Source organism: Harmonia axyridis, chromosome X (assembly GCF_914767665.1).
Source record: "Harmonia axyridis chromosome X, icHarAxyr1.1, whole genome shotgun sequence".
In the NCBI taxonomy this organism is placed as follows: Eukaryota; Metazoa; Arthropoda; class Insecta; order Coleoptera; family Coccinellidae; genus Harmonia; species Harmonia axyridis.
Window position 1 is genome coordinate 20,249,682 of NC_059508.1, and position 18,772 is coordinate 20,268,453.

Below are 18,772 nucleotides of genomic sequence, written 5' to 3' on the forward strand. Positions count from 1 at the left end.
TAAAAATAAAACATTTTGAGGAGTTAAGGTGGTTTTATATTGTTTTCATTATTCTAGCAACTCCCGCAAAGAAAGAATAGCAGTAAAATTTCAGGGGTCAGAAACAATTGTAGATTGAAGTAATTGAAAAACAAAATCTTCAATGAATTTTTCAGACAAGAGCACCAATAACACTTGAATAGGTGGAGAAAGTAGTCAGACCGCCTGGACCCCATTGGAGGCATGATGTCAGGAGCTTGGATGGACGAGAAGAGGTTTTTATCATTCCAGCAACTCTCGCAAAAAGGGTATACCAGTGTAAATTCAGTAGTCTAACAATAATTGTACTTTAATAAATTGATAAACAAAATTTTGAATGAATTTTTTTGTCAACAGCCCCAATACCACCTGAAAAGGTTAAGGTGCCGAAGGTGGTAAGACCACCGGTCTTACACAATTGGATTGTCTATAGATTGGAGATATGATTTCAGGTGCTTGCATGGAAGAAGAGAGCAAATCCCACAAAAAAGGAAAAGTACTAAAATTTCGGGGTTCAAACAAAAATTGTTAATGAATTGAATAAACTATCAAAATTTTCAATGAATTCTTTTGTAAACAGCCTCTATACCACTCTTGAAGGTAAAGAAGTTGGTAAGACGTAAGAACACCAGGACCGACACATTGGCGTTATGATTTCAGAGGCTTGCATGGACGAGAAGAGGTTTTTATTATTCTATCAAATCCCGCAAATAGGGAATAGCAGTATGAATTCAGGGGTCTAACAATAATTGTAAATAAATTAAATTGATGGACTAAGTTTTGATAAATGCATTTGTCAACAGCCCCAATACCACTTTGAAAGGTAAGACCACCAAGACCGCCACATTGGAGATATGATTTCAGGTGCTTGCATGGAAGAGAAGAGCAACTTCCACAAAAAAGGAATAGTACTGAAATGTCGGAGTTCAAAAAAAAATTGTTAATAAATTGAATAAACTAACAAAATTTTCAATGAATACTTTCGTCAATAGCCTCTATACCACTCTTGAAAGTAAAGAAGTTGGGGAGACGTAAGAAAACCAAGAATTCAGGGGTCTAACAATAATTGTAAATAAAATAAATTGATGAACTAAATTTTGATAAATTCTTTTGTCAACGGCCCCAATACCACTTTAAAAGGTAGAGAAGGTGATGAGACCACCGAGACCGCCACATTGGATATATGATTTCAGAAGAGCAACTCCCACAAAAAAGGAATAGTATTAAAATTTCGGGGTTCAAACAAAATATCAATAAATTGAACTGGAAGTAATTGTACAACGGAATTTTGGAGATGTTTCAGAAAGATTCATTCTTCCCCCGGGTTTCCAGCCTGTTGCAATGTCGACACCTGCTCCCGAAAGAAGGAAATTAATCATACGTTTAGAAAGTTCCATCATATCAGATATGCTCTAATCACGAGAGTTGGAAAGGAATAAAACGAGAACGCTGAGGGTTCCATTGCCATCTAATCAAAGAGTTAACGACAATTCAGAGACAACAACTGATATTCTCATTTTACGCCCAGACAGACCGTCTCCTGCGGTGCTAGGAGATAATCAGAATCAGGAAGAAAGAAGTTCATCCCAATTATTGGCTGTACCTGTAGGAAACAGAAATAGAAACAGACGTCGTAGGCACGCAGACATTCCACATCGTGTCACGTACAGAAATGCCAATATAATAAACAGTGCACAATTGGAGACACTTTGCAGTCGATCACACTATTGCTGAACATTGAACCAATTGCGTCCTTTTTCACTTTTTCCATTGACACCTGTAGTGTCTCGAGCTCAAACTGTGTTGGAATATTTCCGTTCAATAATTTGTTACAATTTCCTGAAAATTTTGTTATAATGTTATGAAATAAGACAATTGAAGGGCAAAAATTACGGGGTCAAAAACTTATAGACCATTCCAGAATGACGTCATTGAAATTTGGGTGAGGAGCAAACAAAAGTTTACCTATGTATAATCGATAATCTAGATTAACGGAGTATTGCTAACATAGTTTATTTCCTGTAATTTCAATGATTAGAGGCATCAAAATGCCTTCGTTTTGTTCAGTTGTGAAATGCTCTATGCGAGCTGTAAGGGACAGAATATTATTCTTCAGATTTCCTGTAGTTTTAAAAATCGAGGGGATTATTCGAAGGAATCATCTAGTGAACGTCGTAGTGCATGGATAGAGCTTTAAAACGAGGTCCTTTAACTGAAATACAAATCAGAAACGGTAGTATATGCTCCAGACTTTTCGTTAGTGAATTGCTATATTTCTATTTACGTAGTTGGACTTAATTAATATTTCAGGGAAACCTACTTCATTGACAGAGAAAAATAATTCTGATGGGATACCAACTCAAAATATGGGTTATTTATCTGGGACTCCTAAATCTATATTAGATCTAACAAGATATAAGAAAACTATCAAGAGGGCTCGATATGATGATGATGAAAGATAAGTGTTATAGCTTCTCTCGACTTTATTTCATATATTATGCTCGATTATAACATGTTAATTTTTTTAGTTAAATACTGGTAATCCTCAGGGAACTGTTATTCCTATTGATCACGAAAACGCTCCAAGCTGTTCTTACACGTCAGCAACTGAAGAAATCATTCCATCGAAAGAAATTACAGCCAATTTTGTTGGTGCTTCTGCTCAAACTGAAGAACAGTAGAAGTATTATGTAATTCAATGGAGGAACTTAAATTTCGTAATAGTGAAATTTACACCTTGAGGTCAAAATTAGAGACCATGGAATTAAATGAAAATTTTATGAGGTACAATGATTCCAAAACATTATATTTTATAGGATTGAAATAACATTTCAGACTTTGGTCTGAAATGTTATTTCAACTTCATAAACTCTTGCTACCTGACCTTCCATCTCATTCTAACAATATTTCAACTTCTTTCAAACAGCTGTTGTTCACATTGATGAAATTGAGATGAAATTAAATATTAAAATATTTTTAGCTATTGATTCGCAGTAAGCCCAACGACGGTTTCATATACTTCTTGGAAATGTTTACATATTCTGTAGAATGGCCTGAAAGAATAGCGTTGCAAAAAAATGTTCCTGAATGCTTCAAACTGGCATTTGGTAATAAAGTTGCAGTGGTTATTAATTGTTTTGAAGTATTCACTGAACACCTTCCAAAATCTTGAATGAAGCCCGTTGTTGGTCTAACTACAAACATCATGAAATAATCAAGTTTTTGATTGGTATAACTCCCCCAGGAGCAATATCTTTTATATCTGAAGCATGATGAAATAGGAGTACCGATAAATATATCACTGAAAATTGTGGATTCTCGGATAATATTTTACCTGGTGATATAATTTTAGTTGATAGAGGCTTTCTTATAGATGATGCTGTGATATTTAAAGGTGCCAAGTTGATCATGCCTGCTTTTACAAAAGGTAAAAGTCAACTACATCCACTGGACTTTGAAAAAACACGTAACATTGCTACTGTTCGAATTCATGTGGAAAGAGTAAAAGGCTATTTAAAGAAAAAATTTATGATCCTCCATGCAACCCTTCCTATATCAACGGTATTTTACACTAGTGAGAATAATAAGAGTGCATTGGATAAAGTTGTAGTTCTTTGTAGTGCAATATTCAATATCTTTGTAGTGCAATATTAAATATATGTCCATCACAAATACTTCAGTTGTATTGAATTATGAGTCAGATTTTCTCATAATCAAATAGCATAAGTACGCACTTATATTGTGTTAACTTTTAATCTTCAGTTTTTGGGTTTTTTAATTTTTCGTGAACATAATTTAGAGTTCATGAATTATCAGTGAAATTATTACAAAACCTCATGATATTTTAAAAAATTTTATTCTCTTACGAAGATTTTTCTAGTTTTTCCGAAATGTCTGATTCCGATTCATCAACCACGAGATGTGCAACTCCTGAGTACAAGAAAATTAAAAAGTTCGAAAGTAAATTGAAACAACGAGTTCAAAGATATCGGAAGGAATGGGAACAACAGACCGAGTTCAAAGTATGGTTGATGGCTTATACTAAAGGTGAGTTTTTTCTTTGACATCTGAGTTGAGATCTGAAAGGAAATTTTATATAGATTCAACGAAAGCACGCTGTCGTCTAAGCAATGTAGTCTTGACTGCTGATTTGACAGTTATAAAGAATTACATGAGATCAGCGAAGCACCTATTCAAATCTAAATCTGGTATTCCCAAAAAAAAGTATTATGGACGCATTCAAAAAAGCCGAAACGCCAATCAAGTTGGCTGGATTTTTAACCGAACATAATATATCTTTTAAAGCAGCTGACCATTTGACTAATATAATCAGACAATGTTTCACTGATCCCAAAGTTCCTATGGGATTGAAGCTTCATAGAACAAAAGCTACACAAGCTGATCATATTGGCAAATGTTCTGAGGAGAAGTAGAATCAAATACTCAGAAATTCAGCTTAATTATTGATGAGTCACTGATATTGCTTCAGTTAAAACACTTCTTTCGCGTATTCTACCCGAAATTAAATACAATTGGGAGCTTATTTTGAAGTCTTGTTCAAATATTTTCTGGGTGTGAATCTGATAAGGCAAATGAAGGGGCAACAGCAGAAAGATTATATAAGTAAATTGAAGCTGCGTTTGTTTCGAAACGAATTCCCCTTGAAAGTGTCATTGGTTTTGCATCTGACGGGTGCAATACAATGTTTGAAAATATAAATTTGTTACTAGCAAATTGAAGGAAAATTTTCCTGTTATTATGGTGCAAAAATGTATTTGCCATTCGTTTCATTTAGGCAAGTGAAGCCTGTAAGTCCCTACCCAGAAGATGTGAAGACTTAGCCAGGAATATTTATAGTTTTTTCAAAAATTGCGCAAAACGTCAAGCAATGTTTCAAGACTTTCAATATTTCTGCGAAACTGATCCGCACAAAATACTGCGCCCTTCTCAAACCAGGTGGTTGTCTCTGTTGGCTGTTGTCAAAAGAATAATTGAACAGTGGGAACCGCTTAGATTATTCTTCAGTAATGAAATATATCAGGACCTGAATAATGATGCTTTAAAACTGTTTTATTTATTTCTGGAATGGATGTTACCAAAATTTGTGGATTTGAATACATTTTTCCAAAGCGATAAAGTTATCATAACCAATCTGCATGATGAAATGAACACAACATATAAAGATCTGCTATTTGCATACATAGATCCACAATACATAAGACAAACAAATTTGGAGAATATTGAACCGTGTAATCAGGAAAAATTTACTAATTTCGTCAATATGTTTTTAGGAATTGGGGTCATGCAGAATATAGGAAAATTGAGTCAAAACCTCAAACTAGATTTTTATGAGAGATGTCGACGTTTCTTAATAGAATTTTGTTTACAAATTCGTAAGAGATACAACTTTTCGGACCCGGTCATGAGTCAAATAAATACAGTAGAACTCCAATTATCCGAACTCCGACTATCCGAATCGCCGATTATCCGAATCACAAAAAAGCCGCGAAGCCAGTGTTTGCGCGTCAAGTCTTGACTTGACTTGTCTTAACAAGTTAAGACAAGTTCCGGCACATTGCAGTCACGGCGCACCTGTCATTGTTTGTTTTGATTAGCCAGTGTGCTATTGACCTTGCTCGAGGACGCTACTCTTTCGCTACGGCTTACTTTTGTTTGTGCGTGTACAATACTGTATTGTTTTTATACCATGGCTTCGAAAAGAAAACGTGTTGTGCTATCGTTAGCGGACAAACTGAAAATTATAGAGCAACTCGATAAAGGTGTAACGGGTAAGAAGTTGTCTGAGATTTATGGTGTTGGACAAGCAACAATTTCTGACATTAAAAACAGTAAGTCAACACTTTTAAACTTTGTTTCGGTGCTTGAAAATGGAGATGGAAGTTCCTCCAGGAAAACAATGAAGACAGCAACCAACAAAAATTTGGAAGATGCTGTGTTTAAATGGTTTTTGCAGCAACGTTCTATGGGAAATCCGATTTCAGGTCCAATCCTTTGTGAAAAAGCCAAAATCTTAGCGGAAAAGCTTGGTTATTCATCTTTTAAGGCTAGTAACGGCTGGCTAAGGAATTTTAAATTCAGGCATGGTGTACGCGAGTTAGATTTGGCTGGTGAGAAGCTTTCAGCAGACTCTGCAGCAGCTGAAAATTTTATTGAAAAATTTAAAACTGCATCAGAATCCTATGATCCAGAGTTTGTTTATAATGCCGATGAAACTGGCCTTGTTTGGAAAGCATTACCAAAAACCACTTTGGCTTCTAAAAGGGAATCTAGTGCCCCTGGACATAAGGTCAGTAAAGAACGTGTTACAGTGCTTAACTGTGCCAACTCCACTGGAAATCATAAACTGCCACTTTTTTTGATAGGAAAATCAAGAAATCCAAGAGCATTTAAAAACGTAAAAATACTTCCACTCTTCTACAAAAGTCAACCCAAGGCCTGGATGACTGCAGCTTTGTTTACCGAATGGTATGATGAAGTGTTTATTCCTGAAGTGAAAAAGCACCAAAAATCGGTGGGAAAAGAAGGCAGTAAGGTGCTTTTAATTGTTGATAACGCACCCACTCATCCTACAGCAGAACTGTTGGAAAGAGAGAATGGGCAGTTTAAAACGACGTTTTTGCCTCCCAATGTTACAAGTTTGCTGCAACCCATGGACCAGTCTGTTATTGAAACAATGAAGCGCCATTACAGAAGGCAACTGCTGAGAAAACTGCTGATCGAAGGTGCTGAAGATGAAGAATTGGTTTTGGCAAATCATAGCAAAATAAATTTAAAGGACTGCTGTTACATTGTAGCGGAAGCTTGGAGTTTGGTTACGCCAGTGACGCTAAGACGTGCGTGGAATAAACTGAAAGGCCTACCGTCTGAGAAGAACAAAAAAAAAGAATCTGAAGAATATGAGAAACAAGAATATGGAGAGGATGATGATGATGAAGATGCGTTGTCACTAGAGGAAATAAGAAAAATGATTGTTAAAATTCCTGGCTGTACAGAAGTAAGTGCTGAAGATGTAGGAGAGTGGATGGCTTGTGACACGTCTGACCCTGGTTTTCAAATTCTCAATGACGATGAAATTGTTGTAAGTGTGAGAGAAGATGTTGAAGTGGAAGTGGAAGAAGAACTTTCTGCTGATGTTGAAGTAGACGCTGGACCATCAGCTAGTGAAGCATTTGCCGGTCTCGAGACTGCTTTGAAGTGGATGGAGCGTCAGCCCGAGTGTGACCACTTGCAACTGCTCACCGTCAAGCGAATGCGTGACCTGGCTGCCCGAAAACGGTTGAAGACCGCAAAACAGCTTACATTGACGGAGATGTTTAAAAAACAATGATTTTTATTTCTAAACTTGTACATAAGTACATTTTATTTATATTTAAAACATGTGAAAATTTCATGTTTCTTTCATTTAATTCAATAATAAAAAAATAGTGCAATATCAAAACGTAGCTTTTATTCTCTCCAATGGCAATTTTTTTAAAAAAAATCCGATTATCCGAATATTTGATTATCCGAATGGGCCCCGGTCCCCATTACTTCGGATAATTGGAGTTCTACTGTATTTTGAATAAAAATAATATTCCCATTAGCAATAATGGTCATTTTCAACTAATGAAAGAATTACCCCGAATTTGTGGTCCCAGGAATCTCAACAGAGAATTGATAATCAATGGAGAAGGCTTCAACAGAATGTTTACATAATTGCCAAATGAAATAAAGGAGCTCGAGAACTTAGATGAATTGTATATTAAAATCAGCAATATTTTTATTTTCTCCAGCAAATAATTCTGTATTGCAGCGGCGACTGCGTTACTTTATGCGATTTACCTTTGTGCTTTTTGGTGTACTTGTCAAATGAAATTAAGGAGCTTGAGAACTTAGATGAATTTCATATCTTAATCAGCAATATTTTCATTTTCTCCAGCTGATAATTCTGTACTGCGGCAGTGACTGCATGTTTTTATGTGATTTACCTTTGTGCTTTCTGGTGTATCACTTAAGTTTAGTTTTTTCTGGTGTACTTATGTTCAATTTTTTTTTTCATTTCTGAGCTAGTGTTACGTCGTGAATGTACCCTGTAGAATTTTTCCTGGCGAAAATTTGTTGTTTGTTGAAATTGGTTGCAATAATTTGCGATCATTTAGCTAGGTTCCAAACCTCAGCTCTTATTTTATTTGATAATAATAAAAATTGGTCAGCTACGGAATTACGAAGAAAATCAGATGTTCGCTGACTTAAGCATTGTATCAAAAAGAATAAGTCCAATTCTAAGTCACTTTGCTCTTGCGTGGATGACCTCTGTGGAAAATCTAGGTCAGAAACGAAAATTGAAATGATTAGAACACCTGATGAACAAGAAATAAGTGCAAAAGAACAAATGGCAGGAGAGTTATGTGAATATTTCACTAATATAGAGGAGCAACTTGCTGATGTTCAAGAGACGAAGGAAGGAATAGAAAAAACTTTATTTTCTAACCAACTAGTATAGATGAGGTTAAGGTTAAGGAAATCATCAGAGTTGAAAACTGGGGGAGCTCCAGGCGAGGATTGTTTAAACACAACACTTATAAAGAATATTAGTGAGGAAATAGCAGAACCAATTTCGTTTCTGGTCAATAAATGCTTTGAAACTGCCAAGTTCCCGGATAAGCTCAAGGTAGGTGTCATCAAACCCATATTTAAATCAGGAGATAAAACTGATATAGCTAATTATAGAACAATATGTCTGATGTGGCTAAAATAATGGAAAAATTGATCAAGGTCCGCGTTGTAAACTTTCTGAAGGAACATAAGATCATATCGGATAATCAATTTGGATTCAGGAAAGGCTCATCTACTGAAGATTCAATTAGGAAACTTCTAGAGAGAATATATAGCTGTTCAGATGAGAGCAGTCAGCTTATGCGTATTCATATGAATACGATGAAGCCGCTTAGAGGGCGAAACAATTGTCGGAAATAATTGAAATCTGTGGAAATTAAAAAGTGCGTATATTTTTCCACCAAAACAGCAATTATATTTGTGTAGAAGAAAACTGTTTTAGAAATTTCAATAGTATTGATTCTTTCCGAAGGTATTTATTTTTTTAAATTTTAATTAATAAAACCCAAAGACATGTTAATAACAAACATACAATTTCAAATTCACCAAGTAATTCAGCAACATGTCGTGATACAAATATTTCTGATAACACCCTTGATATTGATATAAGACTGTAACAGTATTCCTAATTAAGTCTGTCACAGGAAACGATACAAAATACGGAGTATCACAAAGTCAAATTAACGATATTACAAGAAAGTTGTCTTCAATAACAAATGCAGCAGAAGACGACAGCGTTATAGACAAATATCCCACTATGACAACTTTTTTCAATGCTAACTACCCGTATGCATTGAGATTCACCAGAATTGATTTCGATATCCCTGAGGTAGCGGAGTCGACTACAGAAGATTTGTTCGAGGTAGGACTTACCCATGGCCATAGTAGAGCGCTTGTACTAAAATATTACTCTGCTTATGCAGGGACTTACGGTACAGGAATTAATGTGTCTACTCAGCTAACCCCGCAAATTCGTTATGCAGTAGCGAGTCATTATATTAATTCGTTATTGGCTATAGTCCCTCCCGATGTATACAATGCCATCATGAAACAACTCAAACCCTTTGCTTTCCAAGGGGTCGTCCAGATAACACAAATGTCTATGGATGAATATAAAATATATAAAGATACTCGGGCATCAGCAGAAGATCTTGTTGCTAGAAGAAAACTAACCAGGAGGCGAAGGTTAGTAGTGAATATAATAAATAGACTCGAACTAGAAGTAGCAGCCTCTAAAAGAAAAATAGAATCCTTCTACACACAGCATGAAGAGAAGGTTCCTGTCCTTAACTTATTATAAAAATGTGGAGTTAACCTGTACAGATATTTATGTTTAATGTTTAAAATTGATTACCCTGAAATTTGCATTCAAAACGAAAAATCTGAGGAAAATGAAGAGTATGAAGAATTTGGTACTAAAGTGAAGCAAGCTATCTTGTCCTTCATTTGCGAAATGTATGCAGACGACGACGACACTATCACCAGAAAAAATGATCAATTCATAGTTGATAATGTCCGCAAATTATTTTCCATACCTATGAGTACATCTCACTAAATACATGCAGACACTGCATGTAGAACAAATTGAATTAATCAATATTAAAGAATGTTCAGATGAATTTAAAAATATTTTTGAAAATTCAAAGACGGAATACAAAAGGATTTCTCATTTTGAAAAATAAAATTATATTCCTTCTGAAGAGCTCAATGTAGTACAAATGGAATGACAATCTAACAAAAAGGAGAATAAAAGAACAGATGTGCAAAACACAACATATTCCTAGTGGTAGAGTTCTAAAACATTATTTTGAGTTACCGGGCATTTTTTCTGATGTTCTCATATACACTGAAGAATAAGCATCTGATTCAAAAAATATCTCGAATATAATTCCAACCCAATTTGAGAAGATAAAGAACTTGAAAATAAAATTGTCTTTCCTTTATTTGTATATTTTGATGAATTTGAATTTGAATGTGGGGATCCTTTAGGATCTCACCATAGCATTCACAAATTAGGTACAGTATATGTATCCTTACCATTCATTCCACCAAAGTACAGAGCTCATTTAGAAAATATATTCCTTACCCTTTTGTTCCATAGTTCAGATTTGGAAGAATTTGGTATAGGTATCATATTTTCGAAATTAGTGGATGAATTAAATTCTCTCAGATCAGAAGGATTCTTGGTGAACGTATCCAGCCACAGATCTTATAAAATTCATTATGTTGCCGCTCTAGTTTTCGGTGACAATCTTGGTTTGAATTCAATTTTAGGATTCACACAAAGTTTTCATGCCAATGTTTCCTGTAGATTTTGCAAATGTAGTAGACGGGAAATGGAAACCCAGGTTATTCAAAATAATGCGCTTATGAGGAATTTTCGAAATTATGAAATTGTTTTGGATCTGAACGATGTAGGTGAAACTAAAATAAAGGAAGAGTGCTTTTTGAATGAACTGGATTCTTTTTAGTTTTATTATAAATAAAAGAACATTTTGTTTTAAGAAACAGTTGTTCAACTAAATCGTAAATACTATACAAAAAACATCGCTGTGTTCAGCGGACTTGCTTTGTTCCTTGGAACAAAGATAGAGCAAGGAAATATTGACGGCGTTACCATCCCGACTCTTAATCCCGACCCATCTTTAGTAATTAGTTGAAAACAATAGTTTTCATCTACAAGGTGCCCTACCCTCCCGATCGATTAGACCAGTACTATTAACGTACAACGGAAATTCATATTACCGTATGATTAATAGATCAAGACACACCTCTAAGCAACAGCCCTTAAACTTTGCGACAAAAGGTATGTCCAGAGTAGCCATCCCTGTATTCCCCCTCCACGGCATAGCAACTGCAGATCCTACCCCCAAAGGCTGCACGCCAACAGAACTTTTTAATGATAACAAATGCGCGTTCACACAGACCGCATTTCGTGCTGAGGAAGCACCTAACTTCCCAGATAAGTACGCTAATCTCTGGTCAAGTTACCGCACTACCATGATAACACCTACCAATAGTAGCGAAATCTATATGTTCTATACACTTAGATCTATCTACGGGATCACAACTCTACTTCACAAGTCGAGAAACCCGATCGCTCTACTACCTGACTGTGATATCTACTGAAAGACTGATAAAGCCAATGTATATAAAATATTATTTCATTTTCTATTACCACTTAGCTATTTATTCGTTACCAAAGTTTGTATTTTATGACAACATCCGCTGAACACAGCGATGTTTTTTGTATAGTACTTACGATTTAGTTGAACAACTGTTTCTTAAAACAAAATGTTCTTTTATTTATAATAAAACAAAAAAATAGATTCTTTTTATGTAATAGAAAATTATGCGGTGGATATATTTCACGACATTTTCGAAGGAGTCGCTGAATATGACATGGTTGAAATTCTACATCTCAATATTTTATTTAAATTTCAAGGAGCTGGTTGCATATATTTTATATTAACACAGCTAACTAATTAGCTAAGGTTTGCCTTGCCACAGTAATAAACAAATGGAATATTTAATAGTTTGTTGAATTCTTTATACTACTGGAACTATCTATTTACATTTTTTCAATAGACGTGAACGATACTTGATGATGAAGTGAAGAAATAACACTAAATATTTTCACAAAAAAGGGTTGACAAATTTACTACACGTATTTTACTGTTTCACTTGATGAAGATTAAGTTTAAGCGAAGCGCATGCAGTGGTTTTGTGGGCCTTTCTTTGTGAAAATCTTCGGTATGAAGTGCTTTTGTTTATAAGTTTATAGCAAAATTATGGGTCATTTTGATTTTTCGATAGTCATACTTATTATACATGAAATATGCCTGATATTTTGTGACAATATATCATGAACAAAAAAATTTAACGGTTGGATTTGGCTACTCTCTCCAACTCATCCTTCTTCTTGATAGCATAAGAATTTGATGATCCCTTTGCTGCGTTGATGAGTTCATCAGCCAAGCACTCAGCGATAGTTTTGATATTTCTGAACGCTGCTTCTCTGGCACCAGTACAGAGTAACCACAAAGCTTGGTTAACTCTTCTCAAGGGAGACACATCTACAGCTTGTCTCCTAACGGTACCTGCTCTACCAATACGAGTAGAGTCTTCTCTAGGACCGGAGTGTATGATGGCAGATACCAAAACCTGGAGTGGGTTTTCACCGGTTAACAAATGGATAATCTCAAAAGAGTGTTTGACTATCCTAACAGCCATTAATTTTTTTCCATTATTTCTACCATGCATCATGAGGGAGTTTGTCAATCTCTCAACAATAGGACCCTGGGCCTTTCTGGATCGTTTAGCAGCGTATCTACCAGCGGAATGGGGAAGATACTTGGCATTTTTTTCCTTAACTGCAATATAATCCTGCAGAGAAATGTCATTCACTCGCACATCCTCGCAATTCCATCTTCCGAATAGTTTGATTTCTGGGAGTTCAGCTATTTGGGACCTCCAACAGCTCTTTGGGAGTCATCAAATTCATAAACCATTGTGACTAACGGGATTTGTTGGTGTCTGTTCACCATAAACGTAAGATGCTAACCGGAAAGGAGACATGGACTTACCTACGCCATTAGAGTGACATTAGACTACATCACGAGGGACGATATTGCTTTGCGTTAGGATTAGTTTTCATTCATTCCCGACTCGAACGCTGTTATAGAAAGAGTCCTATCTAATTTGAGCAATGCCACATCAAACAGATAAAAATGGTGTTGGTCGACCTGCATTTTGATATATCAGGGTAAAATGTTTAATTGATGATTGATTCAGTTGCCTGTCTATATTGACGAAAGTTTGCTTCTTGTTCTTCTTTTTTGAACGTGACTTGCGTCTTACATTGGGCAGATTATCGAAGTTATTCATAAATTTACAGCTGGAATAGTTGAATAATGAAAATACATATATAAAATTGTTATTCAATCAAAGTTGCAAATTATATTAATTTATACTTAAATATTTTCACTCATTGTTATTGATTTCAGTGCATTATTGTGAGTGAAGTTCTCTGATAGCCGTTTGAGGAGATTACAAAGTGGTGGGCAAGCAATAGGCCTGTAGGCATGCTCATTCAGAAATGGTCACAAATAAGGCCTAATGTGATACGGGGTTAATAACAAATTTCCCAAGAATAAGAAGAAGAAAAAGGTATCTGCTCTATGAAAATCTTCACCCTAATTGTGAATCTGTGTTCAAGTAAATATATTAAAATTTTAACAATCTACCTCGGTAGTATGGTCGACTGGGAGGTTGACTGTGGTGCCGAGGGTACCGGGTTCGAATCCCGACTAAGGTCATGGATGTTGTGCATGTCTGGTGGTGGATAGAGTCTTAGAGATTATGAAATGTTCACTGTGTGGATGGCCAAAGTAGCCTAGCACATATAAAAAAAAAATTTTAACATATTCATGCATATAATGTTTTTCTGTTTGAAATACATGGATAATTAATCTTTTTATGGCATACTGTTTTAATGTTTTCATCAATTTGATCGTTCAAAATTAGTTTTGAGAAACGAATCCTAGATCCCAAAGGAAAGAAGAAGAAAAAGGTATCTGCTATATGAAGATCTTTAGCTTCATGGTTCTGTTCTCCCTATGTTTTCATTGAGTGTCTTGCTAAACTTAGTAGAAGTTCAACAGTGTTTAATTTCATATATAGAATAAGTTTTCACAATATCTGTAAGTCAAATTGATGCAATATGTATGATCCCTGTTCATAATAATTTAACTCAGGAGGAACTTGATAGAATAGTGTTAGACAGACTCTATGGAAAGGATTTACACATCGAATTTTTTTAACAATTCTTGAAATATCATAAGTGCACTCTACCTGTGTAATTTTTATTCTATGTGTTAGAAATGTGTATGAAATCAATAATAATCATATTATACCTATCAAACAACAAATTAATACGTATATATAATTTTTTTTCTAGGGACATACTAAAAGGAGAGTGCAGCATTTGTCTGAACGAGATGTCAGGCGAAACATACCTCACAGGATGCATTCATTGCTTCCATGAGGAGTGCATCCAGAAATGGTATGCTCATTCAAAAAGGTCCTGCCCGTTTTGTAGGACAACACTAATCGTGGAGAAAACCTTCCGGATGTATGATATAAAATGGGATCGATGAATCATGAGTTTAATTGTATATTTGTAAAAAGGATCTCTGATATAATCATTGGTCCGTTGACATTGAATAAATAAATAAATATAAATATTGTATAAATAATATTGTGTAGATAAAATGTAATATATTTAAATTACTTAAAATTTTTTCTTCATTCCAATTCCCCTAAAGCTAACTGATGAAGCGTCATTTGATTAAAAATGTAGATGAATGTTCTAAATACAACAATAATAATATATTTCAAAAATAATCTAGCTATATATGGCATTTGAATTAGAATTGATTTTGCTTGATTCAATTGTTAAGAATAGTCATGCTCATTCAGAAATGGACAAAAAGAAGGCCTAATGTGATACGGGGATAATAAAAAATTTGTTAGCCTATTACCGAAATAAACTCCATTATTATTATTATTATTATGTACTTGTATTTTCTAAATTGGAGGTATAAACGAAAATGGGAAATTTCTTGGATAGTTTCAAGAAAAAAAAAGTCCTATAAACATATTTTACTATAAAAAACATTCATCGTCGAAACGTTTAAAACAAAAATTCCTTCAGTTTTTCCAGGAAATCGAAAGTTTGGTGAAACGTTCGAAGTTAAACTACCAAGATTATCAGATAAGGAGCAGATATACTGAGTGCATGCTAAGCGAGACATGGAAACGAGACCTGAAAGAAAAAATCGAACTTTACTTAGCCGTAGGAGATGGTGACAAAAAAAAAACTCTTGAAAATACTCAAAAATCCAGGTTTCTCTTTCACTTATTACCCAAAAACCATGACAACCTTACAGCTTGCTGTCGGGCTAGGGCACTACGATCTTATAGTTCCTTTGGTCGAGCATGGTTGCAAACTAGAAAAAGCAGTTCTCTATTTCAACGAATCCCCAAGAATGCAATCGACATCAACGAAAGAGACAAGATGGGAAGGACTATTTTGTTCAAATCAGTTACAGAACGACCTGAAGACATCGAGTTTATACAGAAGCTTTTAGACCACGGATGCCAAGTAAAAGTTAGCAACTCAGCTGAGCATAAGTCATGAAGCCATCCAAATCTATAACAAAATTCCTGAATGTCTCAAAATTATGAATAAAAAAAAGCTGAAAAATGAAATGAAAAAAATTCTATATGAAAAAGCATACTACACTATGGATGAATTTTGGTCAAGCCATTTTGAATAGTTTGTACTTCAATGTGATGTTTGTGATATACTTAAATGTTAACTTATTAAACTATATTTTTGTACATTTATATTTTAACTCATTGATCTCTATCTTTCGGGATGATTAGCATATTATACTTGTATTTTACTTTGACGCCCCATGTAAAATGTTGATGGATTAAAATTATTCACTTCGTATCAATATGTCTGTGAATAAAGATTATTATTATTATTATTATAAACTGTAGAGACCGCAAAGAAGAGAATATACTGCATCGATTGGCACACTGTTTTTCTCAAACAAAACTCATTTACCAGTCGTGAAGTTGCTACTGAAAAAAGACATTACCATAAATGCAAAGGATTGTGTTAACTAAACCCCTTTAGAATGCGCAGCTGTGTATAAACATTTTGATTTATTGCGTTTGCTTCTTAGCCGTGGAGCCAACATACGTTGTCATGTTTGGTTGAGCGTGTCTCACAGGTGTTTTCAAACTAGAAAGTTTGAAAGTCTTAAGATCATAATATTTTTTTGTCTATATAGGGAACTGAAAGGGGAGAATGTTGAAAAGTTTCATCAAATCTGAGCCTGTTAGAGAGCATTACAATTTGTGTACGAAGGAATTTCACGTTCTACAACAGAAAATTTCTAACACTAACGTGTCTTTATACGATGTTTCTTTCAAACCGAAAAAAGATGTGGTGAAATAATTGAGGAATAATGATGTTCTGTTAGCAATCCAGAGGAATAACACCGAGTCATCTATATTCTATTGTGATCTTACTGAGGCTTTTTCAGACGAGATCTTGAGGATTTTTTTACTCATATGTCCAAAAAGCTTTTCAATTTACCTGCATCTTGTTCAGAAAAAAATTATTCTCGTGTTGACGTTGACGATTTGAAAAATTTCTCTAGTATTTGGGGAGTTTGAATTCTTGGGTGCAATATCTCTATTATAGGTTTATTTACATATATTGTTTCTTTTTCATGCTTCATATTGAACTTTTCATCAACCGATATTATTGTTTGCTGTTAAGAAGAATTAAAAACCTGAAAAGCATTAGGAACAAATGCCTGTGGATATGGGAATTGAATTCTTATTTATTGATAATGATTATTGATAAAATTTTTAATGTTTAACTGCTTGAAAACATCTGTTGTTATTAAAACTATGTACATATAATACTAATCAGGGACCAATGACAATAAAGTTATTCAATAATTTTATCTTTATTATTCTGACCATATAATTATAAAAATGTACATTGTTTCAAATTCATAAAATTGAAATTTCATTTATTTTAAATTGCGTGATTTATATGTGTGAATTTCACCTTATTTGGCAGTGAGGACGGAAAACAGAATCGCACTCCATGTGTTTATTACTGAAAGAAGTGGTCAGATGAGATGAGTCGTCAGTTGAATTCACGCATTCGTTGATAGAATAGGCAGTTTTTCTTTTTTAATTTTGTTTCGGATGAAGCTGTCGACAAAAAATGTCATATAAAGCTCGACATGGTAATTCTATATACCGGATGAATTTTAAAGTTAAAAATCTCAAAAAGGAAACATCTTACGAAAATATTTCGAATTTCAATTCAACAAGTTACAACCAAAACTGTATTCATGTATTGTTATTTTATTTTGCAATATTGAAATTAGTGTATTACGTATTGAACTCTGGCTGGACGGTGACAGTGAAAAAACTTTTCAATGTAAGAATGTTTAATTGTTTTTTGAAGCTAAAATTTTTCCAATGTCCCAATGTTTTTCAGTTCAGGAAATTCGAGATTATAGTTTTTACTACTATTTTATTATTGTTGTGCTGTTTAATTTTTGGTTTGTTTCATTCTCCGTATTCTTATGATATTTAACAGTATTCATTTTTTGTTACAAATGATAGGTATATTTCGTAATAGGCTCTATATATTTTTTTAATTTCACTTCAAATAATAAACTGTCTTGCTGTTTTATGGAAAAACTCATATGTGCTCTTGTAAGTGGACCACCCTATTTGTAAGTGGACTACCTATTTATTCACTGAAAATAGTCCAAAACGTATGCCTATGTTAGTTTATTCATTCGAATTATGAGCTATTCTCTTAAATTGTTGTTTTCTAATATTCTTCTTGAATTTTCTATGGTTCTGATTATTTGATCTACTTGAAATTCTTCATGAAGCTTGAAATTTTCATAACTACAGCTTAAATCTATCTTCTCCTGTTTTGTAGTCACGAAGATATAAGGTAATTTTTAATATTCTTCTTGAAACTTTGTTGGTTCTATTGTCGCGATCAACTTTCAGTTCTGTATCTTTCTTTTGTCTGTGCCTTCTCCATCATTGGAGGTCGGACATAATGGTATTTCTTGATCTGTAGCAGCTCTAATAAGGTACTTAAAGTTCAATGCTCTCCAATTTCTGGGTCCAATACATCAAAATAACAAGCTACCCAAATGTCAAACGAGTGGTGACAGACGTCACCCTGTATGGGTGGTGCAATAATATCAAGAACTCATAGTTTACCGAAAACTATTGAACTTTTTTGTATTTTCCAGAGATCCAACAATTCGATAAAACCTCCTACCTCACTTTTAGACAAGCTTTCAAATCTGGGATGTGATATTAACTTCATAGACTTCACTAGAGATGATATATTGCACAGATTGGCTTTTGAAGATTGTTCATCAGGTCTATATTTGCGAGCAGTTGAATTGTTGCTAGAAGAAAGAGGTGGTGACATCATAGTGACATCATTTTGTTTGACACTATTTTCTTTCTACTATTTGTAGTATTTAGATATAAAGATCTGTTTTAT

General features: G+C 34.3%; 2 protein-coding genes across 2 annotated transcripts; one reads left to right on the plus strand and one right to left on the minus strand.

The window, feature by feature from the left end:
• Positions 1–5,725: 5,725 nt before the first annotated feature.
• LOC123686610 (jerky protein homolog-like) lies at positions 5,726–7,366 on the plus strand. The gene has a single exon (XM_045626844.1). It carries the CDS (start codon positions 5,726–5,728, stop codon positions 7,364–7,366), a length of 1,641 nt encoding a protein of 546 aa, XP_045482800.1.
• Positions 7,367–12,498: 5,132 nt separating this feature from the next.
• LOC123686333 (40S ribosomal protein S5-like) lies at positions 12,499–13,160 on the minus strand. Its single transcript, XM_045626389.1, is given in 2 exon segments — positions 12,499–13,100; positions 13,103–13,160. Coding segments are annotated over 2 exon segments (630 nt in total). The 5' UTR covers positions 13,146–13,160; the 3' UTR covers positions 12,499–12,513.
• Positions 13,161–18,772: the final 5,612 nt, after the last annotated feature.

Coding starts and splice junctions, on each gene's coding strand:
- LOC123686610 (XM_045626844.1), top strand. CDS start 5,726: ATGGCTTCGAAAAGAAAACGTGTTGTGCTATCGTTAGCGGACAAACTG.